The sequence below is a fragment of the Brachypodium distachyon genome, chromosome 3, assembly GCF_000005505.3.
Source record: "Brachypodium distachyon strain Bd21 chromosome 3, Brachypodium_distachyon_v3.0, whole genome shotgun sequence".
In the NCBI taxonomy this organism is placed as follows: Eukaryota; Viridiplantae; Streptophyta; class Magnoliopsida; order Poales; family Poaceae; genus Brachypodium; species Brachypodium distachyon.
In genome coordinates, this window is record NC_016133.3 from 50,201,825 (window position 1) to 50,228,329 (window position 26,505).

General features: G+C 45.6%; 2 protein-coding genes and 1 pseudogene across 4 annotated transcripts; 2 read left to right on the top strand and 1 right to left on the bottom strand.

The window, feature by feature from the left end:
- Positions 1–10,733: 10,733 nt before the first annotated feature.
- LOC100841861 lies at positions 10,734–11,805 on the bottom strand. Its single transcript, XM_024462097.1, has one exon. It carries the CDS (start codon positions 11,567–11,569, stop codon positions 11,132–11,134), a length of 438 nt encoding a protein of 145 aa, XP_024317865.1. The 5' UTR covers positions 11,570–11,805; the 3' UTR covers positions 10,734–11,131.
- Positions 11,806–13,493: 1,688 nt separating this feature from the next.
- Positions 13,494–17,767, top strand: LOC100842153 (annotated as a pseudogene).
- A 3,019-nt stretch (positions 17,768–20,786) lies between these two features.
- On the top strand, positions 20,787–26,495 carry LOC100835038 (succinate--CoA ligase [ADP-forming] subunit beta, mitochondrial). 3 transcript variants are annotated; one of them, XM_024462098.1, is made up of 14 exons: positions 20,787–21,029; positions 21,166–21,276; positions 21,649–21,726; positions 21,841–21,886; positions 21,963–22,106; positions 22,631–22,695; positions 23,260–23,337; positions 23,792–23,866; positions 23,990–24,142; positions 24,226–24,360; positions 24,654–24,818; positions 25,010–25,132; positions 25,899–25,970; positions 26,099–26,495. In XM_024462098.1, exons 1-14 carry the CDS (start codon positions 20,928–20,930, stop codon positions 26,174–26,176), a joined length of 1,425 nt encoding a protein of 474 aa, XP_024317866.1. In that variant the 5' UTR covers positions 20,787–20,927; the 3' UTR covers positions 26,177–26,495. The 3 variants fall into 3 exon arrangements, with proteins under 3 accessions (XP_024317866.1, XP_024317867.1, XP_003575382.1); XM_024462099.1 differs by having other exon boundaries at positions 21,844–21,886; XM_003575334.4 differs by lacking the exons at positions 21,649–21,726; positions 21,841–21,886 and having other exon boundaries at positions 20,789–21,029; positions 21,995–22,106.
- The last annotated feature ends 10 nt before the right edge of the window (positions 26,496–26,505 follow it).

The window sequence follows — 26,505 nt, forward strand, 5'->3', positions numbered from 1 at the left end:
GATCGGTGCAGCGAGGCTCGGAAGCTGCGCCTCCCATCTCTGTCTTTCAAGATCAGATCAACGAATGGCTTTTACTCACAGTGGAACAATAATACATACATACATCAAGGATTATACACTTGTACTTGTTTTTTTTTTACGAAACAACACAGCGTGTTATTCATATATCAAAGAGGGTCGAGAAGAATTCAACCCGGAGAGTAACAGTTACAAAACAGGATAAAAAAAGGAAAGAAAAGAAAAAAGAAAACAAAGACGATACAACAGGCGACCAAGCTCAGGAGACATCGTCGCACCCAGACACCAGAGCGCCTAAGCCACCAGTCCCCAAAGAGAAGCATCAGCCTTGATGACCGAGATCAAACATAGCGCTGGTCTACGGAGACGGTTAAAGATCATGTTATTCCTCTCCTTCCAAATGGACCAAAGGGTTAGAATGAACAGTGAGGAAGCCGCCCGCGAGGGTTTTTGACCCATCAACGTGATACACCTATCAGAAAAGCGGATCCACCGGTGCTTGATCGAGGTGGGAGCAGCCCAGTCAGTGGGATTGAAAGCCAGAACTTTGCACCAGGCCGCAATTCCCGACCAAACCTGCCTTGCATAACACCAATGACGAAGATGTGCAGGGCGTTCTCCGCCGCATGCAAGCAGAAGGGGCACCACTTGTAGTTCTCAATATCTTTTCGCGAAAGAAGGTCGGCCGTGGGGATGCGCTCTTGAACCAGCAACCAGGCAAAAAACTTGCACTGCTCGGGCGCCCAGCAATTCCAAAAGAGATCAACGAAAGGTTGACGCACAGTGCCCAGGAACTGGGCCGGATAAGCCAATCTGGCCGTATAGGAGTTTGAAGGGGTGAGCTTCCAGGACACCGTATCCGGACGATCATCAAGTAAGGTGGTTTGGGAAACGATGGTGAAGATACGAACGAACTCACCAAGCTCATCGGCAGAAAGGGCCGGCGGCAGGTCCCGAATCCAATTGTCGTCGGCAACCCCGTGCCGAAGGCAGCGGTTCTTCCTCCGAGATTTGACGAAGAGAAGAGGCGCCAGGTCCATGAGCCGGCGACCCGTCGCCCAAGCATCCTGCCAGAAGTTAATGGTCAACCCATCTCCGATAGAGATAGCCGCAAAGGTCGAAAACATCGAAGCTTCGTGGGCGGAGACGGGGATCTCCAAGCCCCGCCACGGTTTAGACAGTCCGTCCACCTGAGCCAAGCCCAATGCAAGCGAAGAGCCGAAGCAAATTTGGAGATGTCGATGACGCCAAGGCCACCCAATGTCTTTGGCTTGCAAACATCGGACCACCTAACAAGGCAGCTGGCACCACTACAGTCAGCATCACCCTTCCACAGCCACCCGCGGCGGATCTTGTCAATTTTCTTCATGACCCAAATCGGAAGGTCGATGGCAGAGAGGAAGAACACCGGGAGCGCCGAAAGCACCGAACGCAACAGGACGAGCCGGCCACCCTTGCTCAGCAGTTTCTTCTTGTATCCCGCAAGCCTAGCCGAGATTTTGTCGATGAGCGGTTGGAAAAGCACCTTCCGAGGCTTGGAAAGAGATAGCGGCAGACCCAAATAAGTAGTAGGGAATGCGCTAATGGCGACTGGGAAACCATTGAGGATTGCAGTCAGATCAAGGCCATCGCACCTGATGGGGAGGATAGAGCTTTTGGAGATGTTGACCTGCAAGCCTGATATTTGGCCAAAGACATCTAGAAGGTGAGCAAGAGATCAAACGTCATTGTTGTCCGGCGCCATAAAGAGAATGACATCGTCAGCATACATGGACACCCGGAGCCGAGGAGTGTTGCCCGGGAGCGGCCGGAGGATGCCATGATCAGAGGCCAGGGAGAGCAGCCGCTGCAGAGGCTCAACAGCCAAATTTAAAAGGTAGGGGGACAGGGAGTCCCCTTGTCGCAGGCGCCGGGCATGGTGGAGACGCGGGCCCAGAACGCCGTTCCAAATGATTTGAGAGGAGGAGGAGCTCCATAACGCCGAAATCCAATCAAGCCACCGCCGATCAAAGCCCCTGGCCGCCAGAGCCCTGAGCAAATAGGGCCAGGAAACCGAATCGAAAGCTTTATTGAAGTCAAGCTTAATAAGCAGCATAGGCACCTTAGAGCGATGGAACCGGCGAGCCAAACCCTGGACGAAGATGAAGTTATCCTGGAGACACCGGCCGGAGATGAAGGCACTCTGGCCCGGACCAACAAGGTTGGGGATGCAGGGGGTCATCTTCCTGGCAAGCATCTTGGCGATGATCTTGGCGTAGCAGTGAATCAAGCTAATAGGCCGGTAGTCTTTGATTTGGGTGGCGTCCGGTTTTTTAGGCAGAAGGACAATGGACGCCGAGTTGATGCGATGGAGCTGGGTATGGTGGCCTTGGAAGAATCTGTGAGCCGCGCACCAAAAGTCAGAACGAATGAGAGGCCAAAAAACCTTGAAGAATTTCCCAGAGAAGCCATCCGGGCCGGGGGCCTTGTCGACCGGCATGGCCACAACCGCCGAGTCCATGTCAGCGATGCCGAAGGAACAACCGAGGTCGCCCGGCAGCAACTTAGAAAGATTGAGAGCATCCCAATCAAATTCCAAAGGAGCAGTTGCCGGGGAACCAAGAGTGGACATGAAGTGTTGGGCGAGGGCGGCCTCCTTCTCGTCATGGGCAGTGCAAATCCCCGTCGCCGTAGCGAGACAACGCATGAAACTTTTATTTCGTCTACTAGAGGCCTTGATGTGGAAGAATCTGGTGTTGGCGTCCCCAGCCCTCAACCAGCAACAGCGAGAGCGCTGGCACCACTTGCATCGGTCAATGGCCGCAAGACCAAGAATACGTAGCTTGAGCTCGCGCCGCAACGTCAGCTCTTGTGTCGACAGCAGCCTGTCCTCCTGAGCCTTGTCGAGCCCGGCAATCACCTTGTTAGCGATGGCCATCTGAAGCGCAATATCGCCAATCTGAGCCGCCGCCCAAGCCTTGAGGGCTTTGGCGAGGCGGCGGAGCTTGAAATCGAGGATTCGGATGGGGTCTTGGAGATGACAAGGGGCACTCCAGGATTCGACGACGAACTCTGAGAAGCCGGAAACAAGAAGCCAGTGGGACTCAAAATGGAACCTGTGGATCCTCGCAGGAGGGTTTTGATTGCAGAGGAGAAGGGGGCAATGGTCCGACATGGAGGTGGACAGCGGGAGCAACACAAATTGGTTGAAAGCGGCAATCCAAGCCGGTGATGCCAGCGCGCGGTCCAGGCGGACCAGAGTAGGCGGATCCTGTTCATTCGACCAAGTATACTTGCGTCCCTGAAGCTTGACATCGACGAGCTCACAAGCGTCCACCGCGGCTTTGAAGTAACCCATCTGGCGACGATTGATATTGTTGTTGTTCTTGTCGGCAGCAGAGAGGATAATGTTGAAATCGCCAATGACCAGCCAAGCCAGGGAACTGAAGACTGCTTTCAAATTTTTAAGCTCTTGCAGGAAAAGCGGTCTGTCCGCATATTCGCAAGGGCCATAAACAGTAGTTAACTGCCAGTCAGGGGCATCATCAAAAGATAGCACACGGGTAGAAATGGAGAAATCACCAACCTGAATCGAACGGGGGTCAATATGGATTAAGCTAGTGTCCCACAACAGCATCAGACCCCCTCTGGTCCCTTCAGCTGATTTAAATGCCCAACCAGGGAGCCTACCACCCGCGATTTCAGCAGCCACAAAAGAATCAACGTTCGCGAGCTTGGTCTCTTGCAAACACAGAATGGAACAAGCCGTGCTACGAATCAAACAAGCAACATTTCGGCGACGTACCGGCGCATTCAGCCCCCGGACATTCCAGTTCAGAATCTTAAGGTTCACTAACATGGGGAAATAAGATAACAACCTGCAACCTGCTAACCTGTGAGAAAGGAACCAGCAACATCAACAAACTAAACCTGCAATGGCCATGGCGATAAGCGCCAGAGGGGCTACTGCTCTGCCAGCGGCGGGAAGCGCCTCGAGCTTTGGAAACTAACCTGTAACTAGTCAACAACACACCACAAGGCCAGCCGGCACAGCCGCCGACTGAGAGACAGAGGTTGTAAATCATTGACACCTATCCAGCAACAAGCAGTTGACAGAAGGCAGAGACGCCGCTAAGCAGCATCCATGCCAAGCAGCTCGAGCTCGCCGGCGGTGAAGCCCAGCGCCTCAAAATCCACCTGAGCCTTCCCCTTCACTCCCACCAAAGTGCGGATAGCATCAAGCACCTTCAGGGTCAGCGGCTCCTTGTACATATCTAGGTAGGAGCGAACCTTGGCAGCAACATCTGAAACATCATCGGCGTCATCACTGAACGCAAGGGGAAGCTTGTGTTCAGCGCGCTTCGCCACAGGCACCGGGCAGACGGCATTCTTCTTGGAAAGCCTGCCGCTGCGCCTGGATCCAGCAGAGGGAGGCAGAGCCACCGGCGTGCCCAGCAGCGAAACCGGAGTCGTGGTGACGAGGTCGATGAGCGAGCTCGAGTCCATCTCGGCGGCGGCGACCCCCGGGGCTTTGGCCACGGCGACGGCCGGCACACGCGGCGCAGTAACCGAAGCTAGAGCCACCGGGGCGACAGCGGCAGCAACGGCCGGAGCCGTGGCCGAAGCCTTGGTCGCGGAAGCCTCTGCCCTCATGGGATCCACCAAAGGGGTGGGCGGTGGGGAGCGCAGGGACATCACGTCATTAAACTCAAGTAGAGCCAGCCTAGGAGAGGCAGGAGGTGCACGAGGGGAGGGGCGATCATGGCTGGGCGCACCTGCGTCGGCAAGAAGCATGGGGTCGGCGGAAGGCTGGTGGTTGCTGATGCAGGTGGCGACGAGGAGTGCAGAGATCAGGTCGAGCTCCGCCTTAAAGATGTGGCGACGACGGATCGGGGAGCAGGAGCGAAGGCACGGCACCAGGTCGGGGGAGCAAGTGCGGGAGCTGAGGCTGGCGCAGTTAGCAGGGCGGCGACGACCGCTTGAGGTACTGCTCCCGCCACGCTGATAGGGGCCGCGACCGCGGCCCTGGTCTTGTGGCGCGCCCTGAGAGCGGTCCGCGCGCCGGCGTCCGAACCAGGAGCGCCAGTTAGCACCGGAACCGCACCCCTGGCGCTCATCAGCAACATCGTCGTCATCTGGTTCGTCGCGACGATCGCCGGGGCCCAGCCGGCGGTGAACATCGGTGGAAGCCTGGCGACGAGGCGGAGGGGGCTCTTCACCATCAGGGTAGTTCATGGTCCAGAAGAAGTGTTTCCGGAGCGGGTACTCCTCTTGTGGCGGAGAGGGCAACCTGCTCTGGGCGCTGTCCGGCGAGTGCAGACCGTTGGTGGCGTAGTCCTCGACGAAGCTGATGTGGATCAGCACAGGTTACAGATGTATCGTTACTACTCCCTCCGTCCAACAAAGAATGTCTCAAGTTTGTTAAAATTTGAATGTATTTTGACATGACTTAGTGTATAAATGTATTCAAATTTAGTCAAAGTTGAGACATCCTTTGTTGGACCGAGGAAGTATTATTACCGTGCAGGGAGGTCGGTTTGCTGTTTTTGCAAGGTGGGGTGCTCGGGATGTTAGTGGAAGAACGCATTTGGGATGAGGTAGAATCTGATGCCAAAGGCGCTAACAGCCTGGAGCTGGTGCTATCTCCTTTCAGTTTGATTTGGTCGTGCCCATCTCCTTTGCGCCCCGCTGCTAATAATGCAGGCAAGAACCGTACACACACACACACAAGAATGTGATGTCAGGCTAGCATGTACTGTGTTGCTCAGAGGAGTTTACCCTTTCATCTCTGCAAGTTTGTATTAACATCAACTCATGCTACTTTTATCTCACAAACTCAAGAGATTTCTGTATTGTGCTCAACAACAACAAGAATCAGATGGCTGCTAAAATTTACCTTCTTCAACTTAATTCAACATGAAAAACAAATATACATACAAGCATGGTGACGTGATGGTGTGCGAGGAAAAGCCATAAAAATTACAAGCAGTGACGAAGCCAGAAGTTAACTCAGAGCATGCTGTTGTGCATCTGACTTGAGAAAAAGTAGGGGGAGAAGCCCCGGGCCAGACACAAAATCATCACAATTTATCGAAGGAAAAAAGTTCAAGCCCCAGGCCGGGGCCTGTTTGTCCAGGGCTTGTCTCCGCCTCTGATTACAAGTACAATCTGTTGAGTGTTGAGTCGAAAAGGCTCGAGGCTATGTGCCTGCCCGAATTAAGCACCAACACGAAATCGAGTGTTTCGAGAACTTCGCCGTTGATCGCCAGAAACATACCCTCTGGATCACGACTCTTGCATGCACCTGCCTCGAGGTGGGTGACAAATGTCGTGGTAAATAACCGAGTAGACGTGATCGTTAGGAGTGGAGGGGATTGGTGCAGGTGTGGATGATCAAGATCGAGGTTCACACAAGCAAGTTATACCCATGTTCAGCTCTCAATCTATGAGATGATATTCTACTCATGCTTATATGGGATTACTCGTATGAGAAGATTACAAATTTGCAAGCCGCCAAAGTTTGTCAATAGATCGTCCTGTTTAAAGTTGCCCTAAACTCCTAGTCTTGCCTTGTATAGTGCGAGCTAAAGGTCTAGTCATTAGATCAGCCGAGTTGGCTAGGTTCTACTAACAACTCATGTCTAAGAGCCTCTTTTCTCTCAGTTATTGTGGTCTTCAACTTCTAATTCTCCTATCTGGAAGATATTGTGGTCTTTGAACGTTCCAGCTAAAATCAAAATCCACTGTTGGAGATCGCTGCTGGGTGCTATTCCTTGTTTTGGTGTTCTTGCTAACCGCCATATGCAGAATTTCTCTCAGTTCCCAGTCTGCCAGGTGGATTGTGAGAGTATTGGACACGTCTTCTTTAAATGCCAGCGAGCAAAGCAAATTTGGGAGCCACCTGGGTCTTGCACCGGCCATTGCTGCTGCTTGTGACTTGGAATTGGAAGGGGTTGCGGCCTTGGGATCTCTGCTGCTCCAACCTCAGGTGAAAGCGCTCCTCTGCTCCCAGATGTAGTGCGGAATGATTTAATTGCTACTGCTATTTGGTATATTTGGTGGGAGCGTCGTCATGCTACACATGGAGAGAAAATTCAAACTCCAGCTAGGTCGGCACAGGCTATTTCGATTCTTGCCTCTAATTATTCGAGGGCAAAGAAGAAGGGATCTGTGAGTATAGAGAGGCACGGATGGCAGAAGTCTAAGGAAGATTTTGTCAAATTAAATGTCGATGCGGCTTATGATGTCGATAAAGGGGGTGGTGGTACAGGCGCCATTATCCGCGACGACCGTGGTTTCTTTGTGGCGGCTGCGAAATGCCAATTCCAATTTGTTGAGGACGCGGCCACTGCGGAGGCGATGGCCCTTCGGGATGGTCTAGCTCTTGCGGAGTCTATTGGGTGCAACCGAATTGTCGTCAACTCAGACTGCATGGAGGTGATTGAAGTGATGAAGAGAGGTGGTAATTCGCTTGGCCCTGTGGCAGCCATCTTTGAAGATTGTTTCTTTACTTGTCTTAATTTTGAGTCGGTGTGTTTTGAGCATTGTCCTAGAGAGTCTAATAGGGTAGCGCATCTTGTTGCTAGTAGGGCCCTTGGTCCTGTAGAGTGTGCTTGGCAGTTGGACCCTCCCGACTTTCTCTTGGATGTAATCACGGATGATGTAACTATTTTTGCAAAGCAATAAAATCAGCCATGATGGCATTCCTTCAAAAAAAAGCCTCTTTTCTCTGTATGGTCGTGCGTAGTAACGCATGTATTATGGCACGGTAGTATCGTCTTCCTTAAATTTTGTGGCCGTTGGGTTTCGGTTGGCTTTTTTTTAGAGGAACGGGGACTTTATTCATTCAAAAATCTGGGGGTTTCAGTTGGCTCGGTGCCGAGTTTTTTTTAGAACAACCGTCTGGCTTTATTGATTCATAGAAGAAAGTACAATAGATCGAAACAATTTAAACGAACATAAGGAACGGAAATCCACTATAAAACTAAAAGTTGCATCATGGTCTTCGGAAATCAACATCTCTAGATTCATCTTTCGCATCTTGACGTTTCTCCATGTAACCGGTAACGGAATTGCAGAACACCATACTTGCACAAACTGGACTGACCTTATAAGTTTTAAAAAGCCGGTTGAGTCGCCCACCTCCAACAATGGGAACTTAAGATCGTTGAACGCACCATGGCCGGAAACACACCCCTTACAAGGCAAGCTGTGAAACTGTCTCTCCGATGAATTGACAAATAAAAAACCAAAAACACCAAAAGAACAATTGCGAGAACCCCTGACTCCATGGAGTAGGATGCGACGCCTATGCCAAGACGGGGACGGAGCCAGGACATAAATTTTCTAGACGACGTCATCTCCACCGTCAAGATGCCACCGCGAAGAACACACAAACCTGATCAGGAAACTGCAAAACTGATGCTAGACGTCGATCCGTGGTTCCCCACGTCTCTCAACGCCGAAACGGCAGTCAGAGACGAGGGGGACCGCTGGAGATTGAAATTTCCTTCAACAAGGACGGCTAGGTCTTCTCTTGACGGCTAGGGTTTCATGCCAAGGGGGGCTCGGTGCCGAGTGGACGACTTGATGGCGACCCAACGAGTGGGCCTTTCTTTAATGGGCCTAATCTGTCCTGCAGTTGCTGGGTCAACTCCTTATCTTGGGCCTACCCCAAGGAATCTTCCTGCAACAATCCTGAATCAGTTTCTTATCTTAAAATAAAAACATGCAAATAAAAATGGCCATGTGATCTTTTTGTATTATGCCATGCACGTAGGACGTTGATGTCCTTAAGTAGCATAATAACGACCTTTGTTTTATTTTTGTATGTGATTTGAGTTTTCTTGTGCTCATTAAAGTTTTTTTCTTTTATGTTCTTGTGGATCAAACAATCAAGTTTTATGTTTGTTTTTTTATTCGCATGTTTGTTATATTCATGTATTTCCCGTAAACCAGTTCTTTTAAAAATGATCTGCCTATTTCAAAATTGTATGTGCTATTTCTAAGCCGAGCACTGAACCAGTTGTTTCTGAGTCGACCAAGTTGCATACAAATTCCTGAAAAGAGCAACTACTCAAGTTTGCTGTATGAAAAAAAAATCAACGCTTAGAATCATCAACTGAGAACTAAGAAACAATTTCTCCAACAACTTAAAACTAGCCTCGCTATTTCAAGAACATCAATCTGGCTTATGAGGTGGCTGGTGACTGGTGCGTATTACATGTCTCACGTCCTGTCCAACAACAATAATCGCCCAACGACCCGAACCGGCGTGTTATATCCAACGAGAGCCATCCGTATGAAATGAAGACGTGAGGATGCTGTCTTCTTCATGTACGTACACTACTACACTGGTAGTCTGGTACCACGCCCACAGGCCTCAGCTATCGACCTGCAAGCCAATGCTCGTTGATTTGTCCGAAATGCAACTAGCAGGGATCTGTGAATTAACTTATCGACTCTGTAAAAATCCTCGCCTCCCTCCCCAGCAGGGTTTCCGTTGGGCAGAAAACAAAACGAGCACAGTAGTCCTGTCACGTCCGTCGCCCCTGCTTTGCCCATCAGCCTTTCTTTCTTTCTTGATGCCCGCAGCAGCTGTCGGTTCCTCGTCGAGTCTACTGTAGTACCAGGTACCTTGCCATCTCCTCTGTCGCTGTCGAGATAACAATGAAGGGGCCAACAGGAGCCAACCACCTCTGTGGGACGGCCGGCTGCCACCAACGTGATCGATCGATCTGCTGGCCGATTGCGCGTGGGTTGCGAGGATGCATCGGGAAATATTGTTGCATTAGGTAAGTGATTGGGTAGATAGGAATCAAGTTCGGGTCAGGAATTGCAATAATCCGTCCCAGCAGAAGAAAACCAACTCTCTTTGGGTGCTCTGCGTACCAACCCATCTTGGAGGAGATCCTAGAAGATACTGTATGTTAGAAGTAATCAAGATATGCAGAAGAACGGCTTCCAGGGAAGATTGCTTCTGGACTCAAGCATTCAGATTTTGGGACGTTGCAGACCTTAAAATTAAGGGGCTACTTTGGATATGCTAATAAAAAGACTGGGAAGCTAACACCCACAGTAAATCCGAAATCGTCCTAAACAAAGCAGCGTAGCTTGCAGTTCAAAGGTTGGAAAAAAGGTGCACCAATAATTTCAAGTATTGCACTAATAAGGTGCAGGTCCACTGGTTGACTAAGCGTAATTTAACCTTCTGACTGCTGTGATACGGCACATGCATGACGAATTGACCGAAACTGGAGAGGGTTTCTGGCATGATGGATTGACTGAACAAGAAGTCGAGAACGAAGACTATCTTCCGAAAAAAAAAAGAATGAAAACAAAGACTGACATGATATATACACGCCACTGCCTTTATTTGTTTCCTTGGAAACTTCATAATGGTATCGTCATAGCGCACTCACACCACCCTTTTCCCCTCTCTTTTTGCCGAGGGGAACAAGGCCATCACTTCGTGAAGAAAATGGCAAATTCCACACTTGTACTTCTTCCTCTGTTCTCAAATGGAGTAGATTCTTAACAAGATCAACGGACGGCGAGCAGAGATTGAGACACGGTATAATATTGAGGGAGGCGTCGATTGAAAACCAAGCTGGATGGATGGGTCAGATCGCCTAAACTGAATCACAGGTCAGTAGCAGAAGAAGCTCCCTGAAGAAATTTGCTACGACACGCGATGCCAACGACAAACCGACCGTCTAGATCCGTTGCTCAACCAATTACGGAGAAACACTTCAATAAACGAGAGGAGATGCAGATGAAGCATTTCTACACCCTCTCGATCGTATACAATACGTACCCGGAGATCACAGCAAACTCTACATCGATTCGTCGACCCGTCTCAACATTTTCCGATACAGAGAATTCAGATAGACAGTTTGACATTGCACGGGTAGTATAACAACACCCCAAAAGCTAATGCCTCCAGTTTCTCATTCAAATCTACATGAACTAAATGGAAATAGCTAGTACCTGAACATAATAGAAAATGAAAAAACCTGAGGAAAGTAACCACCGCTTGCTATGTCCAAAACCTCCCGTTCATCGCCTGGCCGGCTGCCTCGAGGGCCGCGCGCACGGTGCGCAGCGGAGCACCACCGGGCAATGCGCGCCACCGTCACTCCTTTATCCGGAGCCAATGGCCGAGCTGCGTCGGGTTGACGATGCCGGGGATCCGGGGACCGCCCGCCATCAGAAGCCTCGACGCCTCGGCATATCTCCTCGCCGGCTCGGGTGCGGGCGTGGGCGTGGGCGCGGGGAGCGCCATGACGGGCTCCTTTCGGCTCGCCGCGGCCGGCCGCTCCCCGAGGAGCGTGCCGAACCTGAGGAACTCGTGCGCCAGGTACCCCGCGAGGAGCTTGCTGCTTCCGCCCTGGGGTGACGGCGGGGGCGGCATAGTAGGCTTGGCGGCGAACCGAGATAGGGGAGACGGCCTGCGTAGCTCTGTTTTCCCTGGCAGCGCCGGGAACAGCGCCTGCTGCTGCTCTGGGGTGGACGAATAATACTCGCGCTCCTTCCGCTTCCCGAGCGCGCCGCCACGCGGCGCTGCTTCCATCCTCGCGCAGATCGACGTCCCGACGGGCAACGGCGGGACGGGGATCGCCGATGGCGGCAGGGGGGGACGAGGAAAATACGAAGAGGAAAAAGGAAACTGGTTTAAAAAGCGTGAGACGGTGAGAGGAAGAGGAGTTGTGGGTGCGGTGGGACCCACTAGAAGAGAAGAGAGCACAAAGCCGTAGAATCGCTCAACGGTGGAAAAGGCTAGGGGAGAGATTCTTCGTGAGAATGGAACGGGGCGCCGGTGGGAGGGGGGTGGGGGTCTATTTATACCGCAAGGGAGTCGACAGTGCCACTGGATACGCCGGGAATTACAATAATGCCATCGTGTGGTTGCCCAGAGCATTGGTGTTCGGGCCTTTTTGGTCCCGCGGGCCTTCAGGCTTCAGCCCGTCAGAAGATGGTTTTCGCGGCCTCCGGAGCAAAACGCGTCGCGAATTAAATTTGGCATTGTGCCTAATAAATGTTGTACTACGTGTATTGTGACCCTACCAGCGGCCGGTGGAGATTTTTCCTCACCACCTAGGGTTTACGTGAAGAATCACACACTACATGTGTATTTACATTAGTATTCATGTAATTTGTCTTTTTGTCCTTTCATGTGTAGATTGAATTTGAAATGTTGTACTCCTTCCGTCCAACAAAAAATGTCTCAAGTTTGTCAAATTTTGAATGTATTTAGACATGACTTAATGTATAAATGCATTTAAATTTTGACAAACTTGAGACATCCTTTGTTGGACGGAGGGAATAGCATCATAGATGGAACTTGTACCAGCCTACTTTTTTATTAAAAAAATCATGATTGTCTGGTAATGCACCACATATTCTCTCTAGGTGGGTTGATTGTCTGGTAATGCACCACATGGTCTCTCTAGGTGGGTTCACTCTATCAAATTGTAGTTCAGTAAGTTGCAGAACGATGCACAAATGTTGGGCATAAAATGGTAAAAATAGGGTAATTGGATCTCTCAAACTCTTTAGCAACTTTAGGTAAAATTTTGAATTCACGCTTCTTCTTTTTTATCGATATATATTGTTTTTAGTTCCCCTTATATTTTGGTTGATGTTTGATTCTCAAAAGTGATTGTAGATTAGGGTTGATATTGATATGATCGATGAGTAATTGAGTATACGTGGTTGTTATTAGGCCGGATTTTCTGTTTTGGTTGATTTGATTGATGATTGATTTTTACTGATGACCGAGGGATCAGACAAAGACACACAACATTGACTAGTCATGGAGCAGGATAGATATGTTTTTAAAGCAGAATGGATATAGTATCTCCATTCCATAATAGAAGACATACTAGATTTCGTTATGACAAAAACTAATTTATTATTAAATGGTTTATATGATATGGAATTTTTATATTTTATAGCTATATTTGTTTTCAAAACCAGTCACTAACAGTTGTGATTTTGTATCTTATAAACTATGTACTGATGAATATTTTTGTTCAAAAACTTATCATACCAAGTATCAAAATTTAATGTCCGTGTACGTAATGGAGAGAGTACTTTTTACAGCCGGGACCGAAATGCTCCTTGGGGCTATGTGATTTTCGGCCGTTCGATGCGTGTGCTAATACGATCCAAGCCATCGGTTCCTAGATGGCAGGAGACGCGATGGCTAAATTGTGATTCCCGGACTAGCTTAGGGGCAGAGTGGGGATTTCTCGTGTCCTCCCTCTCCCTGCTTGCCCGTGCATCCCAATCACCGCGCTGTCTAGGGTTTCCTCTCACCGCCTCCTCCAATCTTCTCCTGCACCGCCTCCTATACCGTGAGATGGCGCTCCACCGCTGCCATCCGCTAGTCCCTCATCCATGAGCCCCTCCGCCATCCTCCACGACTCATGGCATCCTTAACCCCCCGGCGTGCTCTCATCCACTGGCGTCCTAACCGTGCTGTCAACGGCATGATGGAATGCTCACGAGAGTTCTCCGCCGCCACCTCCAGTTCCCAGCCCCTCTTCGTCGTGTGCGACGGGTACTCGCGGGGAGGCTGCCGCATCGCCTACGATTCGATCTGGGTTCCCTTCCTCTCCCAATCGCTCGAAAAATTACATACGCCCCATGATTCACATTCCTTCCATTAAAAACAAACCGCATTTGTGCGCTTTTGTGTATAAGAGCAACTATAGCATATCCCGTGTATGTGTAATCCGCAAAACAGTTTTGCGGATTATCTAAAAACATATATTCGGTACCACTTCGTGTCGGGAAGAACAAATCTTTCAGAATCAAACCGTAAATTCACAGAAGAACACACAATCATGAACAAGATCAACAACTTACGATTAAAATTAGTTCATACACAAGTTTGGTCTGACATTTATAAACCCTAATTTTGACCTAATTTTACCTACCAAAAGCTTGGTGGCACGGCCTCATTGGGGGAGCCGGCTCCGGCTCACTCATCCTCCTTGTCGAAGGAGAGCAGACCAGGTCTTGCATCTGCCGCTCCTTTTCTCAGCGAGCGGTCGCCTCACGTCGGGAGCGCTCCAGTGCCTTTGCGGTGTTCTTGTCGTGAACTCGGAGCCGGCAAGCGTCGTCCTCCACGAGGCCGTTCGTCGACGCTGTGATGGCAACCCCCATGACCGCGTTGTCGGAGGGGGATGCGGTAGGGTGAGAACGTCGGCAGGAGGTAAGGCGAGAGCTCCTAGGCGAGCCAAAGGCCATGGAGTTTGGGCTCGGCGGTGACGGGCGAGGTACTCAGGGAGGCGGTCGGCGAGTCCACGTGTAGTTGGTGGGGTGCCGGGCGCGGCGCTTTCGTGCCGCCTCCAAGCGGGCGCGGCGAGCCTCCTCGTCCTCCGCAACGCCCCGCCCGCCGAAGGCGGGGCTTCCCTGGCCGCACGAAGAATAGCTTGGACACATTACTCCCTGCAAATTTTGAGTTTATGACAAGGCGTAAAGGGCACTCGAAGGTCATGGAATCAATGATACTGCCATAGAACTTGGATATGATCCCGTGAAGGTGTGCAGTTTTTTGCATACTAAAATTATTTCAGCCCGTCCTGTTCGAAGATTACTTATAGAACAAAGATATTTTCTATTTTCTATTCATACAATACATAGATTCATTGACTTATTTTTTGGCATCCTTTTTATGTTGCCAGGTGAACTGTGTTGTGATGCGTGGAATGAACAAAGATGAAATTTGTGATTTTGTTGAATTGACTAGACACAAGCCAATTAATGTTAGATTTATCAAGTTTATGCCATTTGATGGTAATGTTTGGAATGTCAAGAAGCTGGCCCCTATGCAGAGGTGCTGGATAAAGTGGTAAGTATCACCTCTAAAATTAACTTTCTATGCACATGACACAATTATGTTCATCCTCCACTCCAGCAAGTAGCTATGGCCTATGGCATTATGTACTTAGTTGTTCTTGTTTTTTCTGTTGTACGGAGTATATCTGACTATATAAGGTACAAATAATTTTTTTACACCCATATATCAGTGTCAACAGTTTAACGGCGTGGAGAGACTTCAAGACCACCCTTCAGACACTGCATCATGTTGGAACAATTTCATTTATTACTTCAATGACACGGCATTTCTGTGCTGGTTGCAATAGGTTGCGATTATTGTCTGATGGCAATTTCAAAGTGTGCTTGTTTGGCTAGTTGCATTACTTCAATGACAGAGCATTTCTGTGCTGGTTGCATTACTTTGCCAACGAGTTGACTTATATTGCTGTCCTAGTTCTCTCTGGATCTGTTTTACTTCGAATTTTCACTCGAGAAAACTGCTAATAGCATGACTCATTTGGGTTTTGATGAACAAACCCAGCAATTAATTGCGATTTCAATACGCCGAATAGCTTCTGGTCACTGTTTTTCCTGAATTGTACCTTTTTCAGCATCAAACTAAACTTGATTTAGAGCCATCCAAATTTCAGACAGTTGTGATGGCAGCATGCTTTCCTGATTTTTTTTATCTATCATTGAAAGATGACCTGCTGTATTTAATAGTTAAAGTTTTTTAGGAGATTTAATAGTTGAAGTTAATCTATGATGTTCCAAGCACTGCTTTTAAGTAAATATGCATAACTCAATCTGTGTCGGTGTGTGATAATCCAATTTCATATATAGGTACTACATTTTCTTTTCTTTTTTAATTGTCGATCTATTCCAACCCAGATCCCACTGCGAGATATCCTAGAGAATTACGGACTTGTCAAACAAAACAACTTTTTTTGTATAAAAACATCATTTGATCTAAACATGGTCCAGATGAGAGACTCGACTGGCCTAACTCATGTGCTCAAGTGTGTCATGTCTTGGGTCTGAAAGTGAAAGATGAATTAGGTTCTTGGCGACAGGTTCTGTCATGAGTCATCTACCAAGCTATGCTGCAGAAATCATGCTCCAGTGGTTCAATGTAGCATTCTGGAAGTCGATTGTTATTCCATGTGTATATTCAAGAAGCTAAATCTTCCTCTGTATTTATATTTCTTATACGCGTCGATTATAATGAGCATAAGAGATATGGATCTTCTATGCAAACTGTATACTCAGTAATAAAAATAAAAATGAGTACAAGTATCCTGACTTCTCCAGGTGAGCTTGACAGAGCTCATTCATTCTGGGGTTGATGATGCCAGACTGAAGGAAATAATCAGTGCTGCGGTACGTGGAGAGATTACTTGGTTGTTATCTTCTATGTGAAAAAATGATATGTTTTCGTTTTATCTTTTGTCAACTTGTGAACTTGCATAACCTATTCCTGACCACTCATTTCCTTAAAGCAAAACACCAAAAGTTTCTTGAGCTTTTTTCTTCCTTAGATGAATTACTCCATTGCATGTCACTTAGCAGAAAGTTACCGGATTGCTTTTCTTAAAGGAAGTATGACTGCCCTGTTTTCCAGAACCAAGTCAATACTGCTCTGACCGCAGAAACCTCCCATTGCAAGCATTAACCATTGAAATATATTCATTCTGACTTCTATTGGATGCTCCAAACATCAGATTTGAATAGTTTGACAAAAAGAAACTCACAAAGAACAAATTTCATGGAAATACTCATTTTTTTGTGGTCTTTGTTATCTTCAACAAGAAAACCATTCCACGTCTGGTTTTTTGAATCTTGATTGCCATCATAAGAAAACACTAAAGTGGCGGCAGAAGCTCCTACATTCTTCGTGGTAATAAATCTGTGCTGGCCAGTTATTAGGCTTCATGATATTATGCTCTTTGTTAGGGGAATTCTGTTGTGTTTGTTTGCTAAGCAAAGATATGATGTGCAAGTTAAAAGGAAAAAAAAACTAAACATGCTGGGATGTTTGATATTGCCAAGACAGCAAATAGACCTATGATACATATTGGTGGCTGAGGTATCCGCTAGGCAACTTTTCTACTTTCGATAGAAGAAGAGATTATTGGCAAGATAGATACTTTAAGCACTTTCTCTACTTTTGATGGAAGAAAAGATTATTGGCAAGATAGGTAATTATGCAAGAATAAATCACAGCTGATAATGTTAAACTTTTAGACTATATCACAACCAAAACGATACTTCCCTGTAATCACGGACTAGGGTTGTTGATGATTATTTTCTTCTTTATTAGGAATCTACCAGAGACACATTTAACTTCAGTTCATGGTTTTGAATCATTGGTAGCTTGACTGAACTAGCGATTCTTCTCGATGCTTTTTTAAAAGTCTGGATTCAAAATCTTGCAATCGCTTTGGCACTTGTTGCTTAAAAATGTTAGCTGCAATATTAAAAAATGAGACCGGTTAATGCAGGACTGTAGACCCAGTGTTATTAGTGCTTATCTTTCGCTTGTCTCATATCAGGATCATAACTGGATTTCTTCTCCACTGGGTGACAAATAAGATGAAGTGCCAGCTTGCTTTTGTTTCCTGACAAAGGTTATACGTTTTAGCTACGGAAAGGAGCCATTTGAAAGGCAATATAGTTGTCAAAATAGAGTCCTATACTTACAGAGCAGCATTTCAGAACCTCAGACTATTCAGTCTTTACGTGTTTGTACTTTTCATTACATGCGACAGACCAAGGTGTCTCTTGTATATTGTATCCTCAGAACACCAATATTTGTAGAGTTGTGTACCCTTCTTTTTTAACCTGTTACTATGGAATGGGAAAAATGATCATATGCCACTCAATAAAATAAGTTGTATGATTTCCCACTTCCAGAATGTAATCAATCAATTAATTTCCATTCTGTGGATTGAACTAATACACGGTATAAACCGAGTGTTCCATGAGGAGGGAATTGCTGGCTTCTACTTGAGGTTGTGACACAAGTTTGCTGGGAACAACGCCAAAGCGCTGTCATTATTTCATTACTTTCGCCAGTTCTGAGAAATAGTGTACTCATGTGTCAACGCCTGTCGAGCTTGTAGTGCTGAGTCTTTGACGTGACTGACTGTAATAGTGATTATGCATTGCCATTTGTTCACTTTGGAAGGAAAGGCTTGCTAACAACAGGTTTTGGTCCCCCGCTAAAAAAAAGGGTTTTGCTGAGATGGACAGACTCGGAGTTTTATGTTCTGACGGCGAGTGTCATTCCTTTTTTTTTCATCTTTTCTAAGTTGTTGATTCGAGTCAGTGGTCGTCTCCAGAAACTATGCTGACGTGCTAATTTGCCCATTGATGTTGATTTAAGCTTTTAGAGGAATATTTGGCTGGTTATTACAGTTGATCATATATTGCCACTGCCATGGGACAGACAGCAGCATATCCAGCATTTAAGCCAGCGTGGTTTGATATTTTTTTCTCCATGATATTTTTCCGACGGAAAAGGCAGGAGTGCTGCTGTTCATTGAAAAGAGAGAAGTTAATATTCACAAGAAAGCAGCTTGGAAGATGTTTCCAGTTTGGTTTCCAGCCAAGTTTACATGATTTATACCGTTTCGGTTAGGTCACGCGCGGGACGCTTCCACACATTTACAGGCGGCGGCTGCTGCACAGCTTTAATTCCCTCCGCCGGGGTTGCTGCTGGTCTGTCCGGCCTCCATTGGCTTCTTTGCCCACGGAGGTCCGGCGGATCCCGCCCGCTCGCCGGCGGAAGGACCTCACGTTTTTGTTCTAGAATTTTTGAGTGTCTTTTTCAAGATGATGAGAGGGCAACAACATCTTGCAGTCGGAATAAGGTCCTCTCTGTCCTATCCTCGTTCCAGCGATGCGCCTAGCGCCGGCGGAGGGCGCGTGTAGCTATGTTTCCAGCGAATGCCTTGGGGTCCGGCTGGCTTTTGGGGTTTCCGACGAATCCCTTGGGCTTTGGTCGGCTTTCGTGTTTGTTCGTGTCGTTTCAAGTTAGGCTCTTCCGATCTATGGTTCTCATCCTTGGCGATAGTTGGTGCTCTGGTGCGCTGGTTCTTCGGGGCCTTAGCACGACGACTACCCCACCGTCTACTACCACAAGATCTCTTTTGGCAAGCTCTACCCGGCTTCGGTGATGGATGGGCCTTCGGCTCGTTCTAACGCTTGTTGCCATCGTTAGGTGGTCTAAAGATCTTTTTGTAATTTTTATTACTTTTAGGGCTCTTTTTACTACCGTTGATGATTATTAATATATCGGTGATCCTCTTCGCAAAAAAAAAGAAAACAGCTTGGAAAGAAGGGGTAAGACGCACAGCTCCCACAAACCACAATGAACTGCTACACTCTATCAGCATTCAAAAAAAGACTTAAAATCCTCATGAGCTTTAGGAGCAACTTCCTCCTCTCCAAGATAGAGCATGGTTTTTTTTCCGACATCAACCATGATATAACATGTTAATATATGTGTCTTCTCCATCGGCCCACCGATCTAGGAACCCATGCCTGTGCAGGAGTCAATGACACTGTGTTGTATACAACTCTATAGTATTTCATTTTTTGGAAACTTTATGTAACAATCTTGGTTGTTGCCTAGTATGCCGTTGTCTCATCATCTTGAAAAAGACACTAAAAAGAAAATCTAAAACAAAAGGCGAAAGATCGTGCCGCTAGCGAGTGGCCGGTATTCGCTGCACCTCTAAAATACATGTCATCGGACATCGGGGAGGTAATTTTTTTGACCACACATCTCTATCTGGGCCGACCCATGCTTTATGCGTTTATGGCACAACTGGTCCAATGCGTCGGCCATTACACTAGTTTATGGCAACACTGGTCCAATTCGTTGGGCATTAGACCAATTTGGCCCCACTAGTCTAATGCCTGGCGAATTGGACCGGTTGGGTAATAAACGCATAAACTAGTTTGAAACACAACAAAGCCTGGGGAGGAGAAGAGCCTGACGGCGACAGAGAAACTAGGTTTTTGAGTTAGATCTTCACCGGAATCCGAAGGTCCCCTTTGCCTCCTGCCGTCATCTTGGCGCTGTGAGGTGAGGGAAATCTTGGGTCCACGCATTCAGGAGTGTTTATTGTTATGAGTCGTGCGGTATTCATCGGCAAACGCTATGGCAGAGGGCGCGATGCCATTAAGAGTAAATGTACTCTGGTTCTTCCTGTGCTACGGTGGTGCCTTATGAGACGGTGCCACGGGCCACAGAGTTCTACTCACCGCGGATTCGATGCGTTTGATCTTGCGGATTTTGAGTTTGTGTCCTCGCCTGTTCATATGGATTTAACGAGTTTACAATGCATCATGGTGATTTTATCGGTATGGTCTTGTGTGGATTTGGAGTTTTTTCGTGTTCTGGTGAAAATCTTGTGGTTCGACGATATGTACTTTTAGGAGACCATCCCGACGCAAGTAACTTCAATGCTCATGACTTCTCATCTCTTTCAATGCGCATCTCAAGGAGCTTTTTGAAACCTTTAAAGGTAGTCAACTTCGTGCAGGGGTACGAGTGGCAGATTGCCGCTCAAGTCTAATTGTAGTTTTTTTATTGGAGTCATTAATAAAATATCATGTTACAAAGATTTATATCATGGCGAAGATGTTTTTAAGATATTCATTGTAATTCTTAATTATAATCGGAGTTGCTTTGTAATTTTATTGGGGTCAATGATTTAAAACATTATGCATGTAACGATTAGTTATATGTTATTTAAACGAAGCTTGAAGAGCAACCACACTTTAGCATTTTCATTTTCAGCGTAGAAAAAAGACACTCTTTGTCATCAGCGAATCCCGGAGGACTTTGGACGGCATCTACGGCTATACGCCCACGTACGTGGACCCACATGTCAATGAACGAGTTGTGATCCTAAATCAGCGCTCTCGTCTGCGTGTACTGGTCTTTTTCCGCGCACCCTCCCGCAAGAAAGAAAAGGAAGGGGAAGAAACAAAAAAGAGTGAAATTAGCAAGAGGAAGAGCGAAAGAGCGCCCGTGCCTTCCTCCACACCTGTAGGGTTTCCGGATCGGAGGAGCCCAAGCCGCCGCAGCCATGGTTCGCGGATCGCTCGGCAAGTTGGCCTCCCGCGCCCTCTCCGTCGCCGGCAAATGGCAGCACCAGCAGCTCCGCCGCCTCAACATCCACGAGTACCAGGTGCGTGCTTCCAGATCCCGCGGGTTCTCCCCCATTTTGTTCGATCCATATTTTTGCGGATTTTCTATATTTTCGATTTGGAGGCCGGCCTGACGAGTTAGGGTTTCTGGCGGTGCGGCTTCTATTGGTGCCGCAGGGTGCGGAGTTGATGGGGAAGTACGGGATCAACGTGCCCAAGGGTGCGGTGGTGGGGTCAGTCCAGGAGGTGAAAGAAGTTCTGAACAAGGTCTTCCCCAGCGAGAAAGAGGTGATGCTCCCTTAGTTTACTTATCTTGTTGATATGTTGCACTTGCAAATGCGAGACTGTTGTCGTGGTCGTGATATTATCAAGTATTAATGAATCTAGTTTAGTACGAATTCCTGTTGAATCGTTAGGTTGGTGGTTGGTTGAAATATATATGCTTGGTTTTGTAATGTTGCTTTAGCGCGTTTTTTCTCTGGCAAAGGAGGTTATTATCATGCTGAGTGGTTTGTTTCATATTTTGCATGAGAAATCAATTTACTTATAGGTGCGAGTTACTCCACAACCAAAACCACGTCAGTACATTTCTGCGAACAGAGTCAGGAGTCATTTCACGCCATAGTCGCCTTTTGTAATTATAGTACTCTTTGGGCATAGGGCTATCTCCAAACTTTATTACTGCGACGGAATATTCTATTTTTCTCAAGCAATGGACCAAGGAGTCGAGGTGGTCTTGTAAGTTATAACTGTGTTATCAATTGAGAAAAGGGTGCAGTTTCTTCTCTCTACAAGCTAGTTTCCAGCCATTCCGCACATTAATATTTGTGTCCATGGTTGTTATTGATTCAGCAGATGGTTTGGGCAATTGGGCCAGGCAGTGCACTCCCAGTATTAAGTATAACAGATTTTCATCCGCAATGTATTTTGTGTAGCTGTATATATCATACCTTGAGCCATTTGTTTGTTTGTAGTTCAATTGTGTTTAAAGATGACACCACTGCAGATAGTTGTTAAAAGCCAAATCCTTGCTGGTGGCCGTGGATTGGGAACTTTTAAAAGTGGACTGCAGGGTGGCGTTCATATTGTCAAGGCCGAGGAAGCTGAAGGCCTTGCCGGTAAGTATTTGCAGGAGACACTTTACATTGTACTGTATGCAGATTCATGTTCTAGTGCCATGATTTGAGGATACATGTTTACAGTAGTTGTTGCTATGCAAGGACTGTACAAGTGATTTAGAATTTTTTTTGAGCTTTGCAAATCCATATTTATGCTTAACCTGTATCACTCTTACGGTCTTACCTGGATCAAACTAGAAGTTCATGGCACCTTTCCAGTACTACAATACTGAAGGCCAAGCACATACTTCTGTGAAATAAAATTGATACCATTTTATTTGTATTCAGAAGTACTTATGGTTATGATTTGTGTCACATAAGTCACATGTTGATGGAGTAATTCTTGGTCAAAGGAAACAAAATATGCCTTATATTTTGAAACGGAGTGAGCACTGTTTATGCACACTCAATCAACTAAACTGTAGTTACTGTTAGTTGTGTATGTGTTTACAGTTTTTCCTAAAAAGAATAAAAAGTTGTGTATGCATTTCCACTGTGGAGTGTTTGTACTGACTCATCTGCAGCTAAAATGCTTAACCAGATTCTCGTAACAAAACAAACTGGTCCGCAGGGGAAGGTTGTGGGCAAGGTTAGTTATCACTAATTCCAGCCATGTTATGCATCTGAATTTCTCTTCGCTGTGATTGTTTTACTGTTCTGTTTTGCTCTTGGTATACACGACAGTCCATTGTATCAGTTTCCATCTGCGGCATTGCTAGAAATTAGTGTTGTATATTGCTTGATTCTTCAGTTACCAATTTCTTGTAGCCTCCACAAACGACTTTCCATAATACCTGAGTTTATTCTGCCAATATTTAGATGTATCCTGTGTGCACCCGAAACACGCTTTAACCACAGATACTCTGATGTCCAACAGCTTTCCAGTGTAGCTATTGTCTTAAAGTAAAATAAACGGAATTAAATAGGCCATAGCATCGTAGTATCTCATTGGTGATGGAGAATGGCAGTATTTCTTTCCCTTGTTAATTTACTTTATCTGGTATCTGTAGTTAATTTGTTGAATATGGTAGTAGATAGATTAACTTCTTGGATAAAATCCAATTTACATAATGCTGTTGTCATGTGGCTATGTAGTCCGCTTGAATCACTAGAATACTTCTAACTACTGATACTTCTCCATTCTCATTTACAGGTCTACTTATGTGAGAAAATGTCGCTTGTTAATGAGATGTACTTCGCTATCACCCTTGATAGAAAGACCGCTGGTCCGGTATGTCATTCATTCAATAATGATCTTTTGGTCTATATTTAACTAAATCAATGAGATATAACAAGCCATGCCATCTAGAAGTTCCAAAGGGAGTAGCTGTTAGCCCCTTTATAAACGGTTTCCTTTAATTCTTTATTCTGGATTTGTTTAGGATGCAGATCCATGATAATATAAGGTTGTCTACATGTATGCATACATCAAATATGGATAATATTTTCCTGAGAAAAAACAGTGAAATTTTCAATCTGCCAGCTTAGCCTAGTTGTTTAAATGCAGTGATTAATATATTTTTATCTTGTGTTGGCAAAACTGTGTTTTGCTAAACCATATGATGTAATTTATCAATCAAACCTTTAGTTACTTAATATACATTATGCTCGATTTCAATGGAGAAGCTTATGTTGTGAGACTTATTTTTTCTACTGCTTCTTGCTAATGGCCATTTTACTTTCAGCTCATTATAGCTTGCAGCAAGGGAGGAACCAGCATTGAAGATCTTGCAGAGAAGTATCCTGATATGATAATTAAGGTTATCTGTTTCTTCAATTTGATTTTCGAAATCACAACCTGTTGTGACTAGCAGATTCACTTTTTAGTGTTTCTAAATTGATCTGTTGCTTAAACATTGAAATTCATTTTGTTGGATTATCAGGTTCCTATTGATGTATTCAAGGGAATCACAGATGAAGATGCAGGTAAAGTTGTTGATGGTCTGGCACCAAAGACAGCTGACAGGCAAGCTTCTATAGAACAGATTAAGAAGCTATATGAACTTTTCTGCAAGAGCGACTGTACAATGCTGGAGGTACTGCAGTGGGAAATGGTCTCTCATTTGCAATGTTTTACCTTGGCACTTTCATGACTAATTTGGACATCTTATATGGGTAGATAAATCCTCTGGCTGAGACAGCTGACAAAAAGCTAGTTGCAGCTGATGCGAAGTTGAACTTTGATGATAATGCTGCATTTAGGCAGAAAGAAATATTTGCGCTGCGTGATACAACACAGGAAGACCCCAGAGAGGTATATTTTGTGTTGGCCTTTAAATTGTTTACTTTCTCTCTCGTTCAGTTTAGCTCCTTGTAAAAGCGTTCTCTCCATTTTTAATCCTTAACCCTTTTTTGGAGGAAGACTTTAGACTTGCCTATGAGGTTATCATGTACTCCCTCCGTTCCATAAAGATTGGCAATCGTGCCAATCTTTATGGAGCTAGTTCAAAACCATGCCAATCTTTATGGAACGGAGGGACTAGTTTCTATTTTCTTGTTAAGAGCAGTGGTAACTGATAAAAATATTCATCTTGACTGCCTCTACAGGTGGCTGCCGCTAAAGCAGATTTGAACTATATTGGGCTTGATGGAGAGATTGGTTGCATGGTGAATGGTGCAGGATTGGCAATGGCTACAATGGATATTATTAAGTTGCATGGTGGTACACCTGCCAATTTTCTTGATGTTGGTGGGAGTGCATCGGAGGGACAGGTATAAATAAAGCGGGGCGCATATTCTAGATTTAATTAGCATCTTGGGTGAATTATACAAGTTCTCTTAACACCTGAAAGTTGTTGGGTTAACTAATAATTTATTCCTTGGAATCTATTTTAAACCTGTTTTTGCACATTATGTGTTCAACAGTTGAACTTTCGTAATCCTTTTGTAAAACTACTATTCAGGTCGTGGAAGCATTTAAGATATTGACTTCAGATGATAGAGTGAAGGCTATTCTAGTCAACATTTTTGGGGGTATCATGAAATGTGATGTGATAGCAAGTGGAATAGTAAATGCAGCAAAACAGGTATTTTGATTGAATTAAAATGATCGTACTATTGCGGTGCGGCTCCATTTGATCTCTCGGTTGCATTTTTTTAATAAGTCATAATTTAACCATTCTCTGTGTATTTTTTGTGCTGAACTTTTTCATGAAGTTGGATACAATTCGTTTGCATTACATATTTTCATTTCAGTTCATTGCTTTACATAAAGTTGCTATGGGATTTTATCATGTAGTAATTGTGTTCATACGTTAACTGTATTCTTTACAGTTCATTTGCATTTCATTTCAGAAATTCACTGCTTCAGATAAAGTGAATGTCTGTTTCAATCTTGCGCCATGCTTTGCGAGTTTGCCGTGTAATAATTTTTGTTAATACTTGAACTGTAGGTGGTTTCTTTACGGGATAAACTTGTCTTTTGAGAATGTTTTTTCCCAAAGTATTATGCACCAAGTACTTCGAATTTCTGATTAGCTGTTCTTGTATGATTTTGATTGACATATTGTCCTCCTAAAAGTATATCACATTGGTGTGCTACAGGGGACCCTTCGTTCCATCGGAATGAAGTATTCTTGGCCTAGAATTCCTTGAGTTTATGCACCAGTTTCTTGCTGATTAATGTACCACTCCCTCCGTCCCATATAAGTGACTCAAATTTGTTTAAAAATGGACGTATCTATATATTTAAATACTTCTAGATACATGTAATATTCGGCACTTAATATGTGACGGAGGTAGTATATTAACATTTCCTGCAGTAAGTTCTTACATTTTTCCCTTGATTGTCAGGTTGACCTTAAGGTGCCTGTTGTTGTTCGGCTAGAAGGCACCAATGTAGACCAAGGGAAGAGGATTCTTAAGGTAAGAATTATGGTGATCAACTGATTATGTATCTGTGTATGTTGGTTTTGTTATACCTAGCTGAGTCGTGCTTCCTTTTCTGAAAACATACTTGTTAGATTTGACTGGTTATGTTGCTCCTATTTCAGGAGAGTGGAATGGCATTGATCACTGCAGAGGATCTTGATGACGCTGCCGAGAAAGCTGTAAAAGCATATATCAAATGATCCAACGATTTGTAGCATATCAGTCTGAATTTTTAATCTCACTGGTACTAAGATGAGCAGTGCTCTTACAGATTTCGGGTCCCGGAATCTTACTGCAATTTTTTTTGTAAGTGGAATGATTCCACTTGAGTTTCCTTGAAACTTGTGATCTTGTGTTAATAAATCTATGTGGGCACAAAATTGAGCAGCCACTGTTTTGTCAAGTTAAATTAGGTTTTACTTGTTTTGCCCCAACCCACCAGTATATCCTGAGACTTCAATTACTGCAACTTGTATCTTTGCGAAGCATCCTCTAATCTTCTAAAACGGGATTATTGAATTTAATTATA

Coding starts and splice junctions, on each gene's coding strand:
- LOC100841861 (XM_024462097.1), bottom strand. CDS start 11,569: ATGGAAGCAGCGCCGCGTGGCGGCGCGCTCGGGAAGCGGAAGGAGCGC.
- LOC100835038 (XM_024462098.1), top strand. CDS start 20,928: ATGGTTCGCGGATCGCTCGGCAAGTTGGCCTCCCGCGCCCTCTCCGTC. Junction 24,361..24,653: donor CACAGGAAGACCCCAGAGAG/GTATATTTTGTG, acceptor CTGCCTCTACAG/GTGGCTGCCGCTAAAGCAGA. Junction 24,819..25,009: donor GGAGTGCATCGGAGGGACAG/GTATAAATAAAG, acceptor ACTACTATTCAG/GTCGTGGAAGCATTTAAGAT.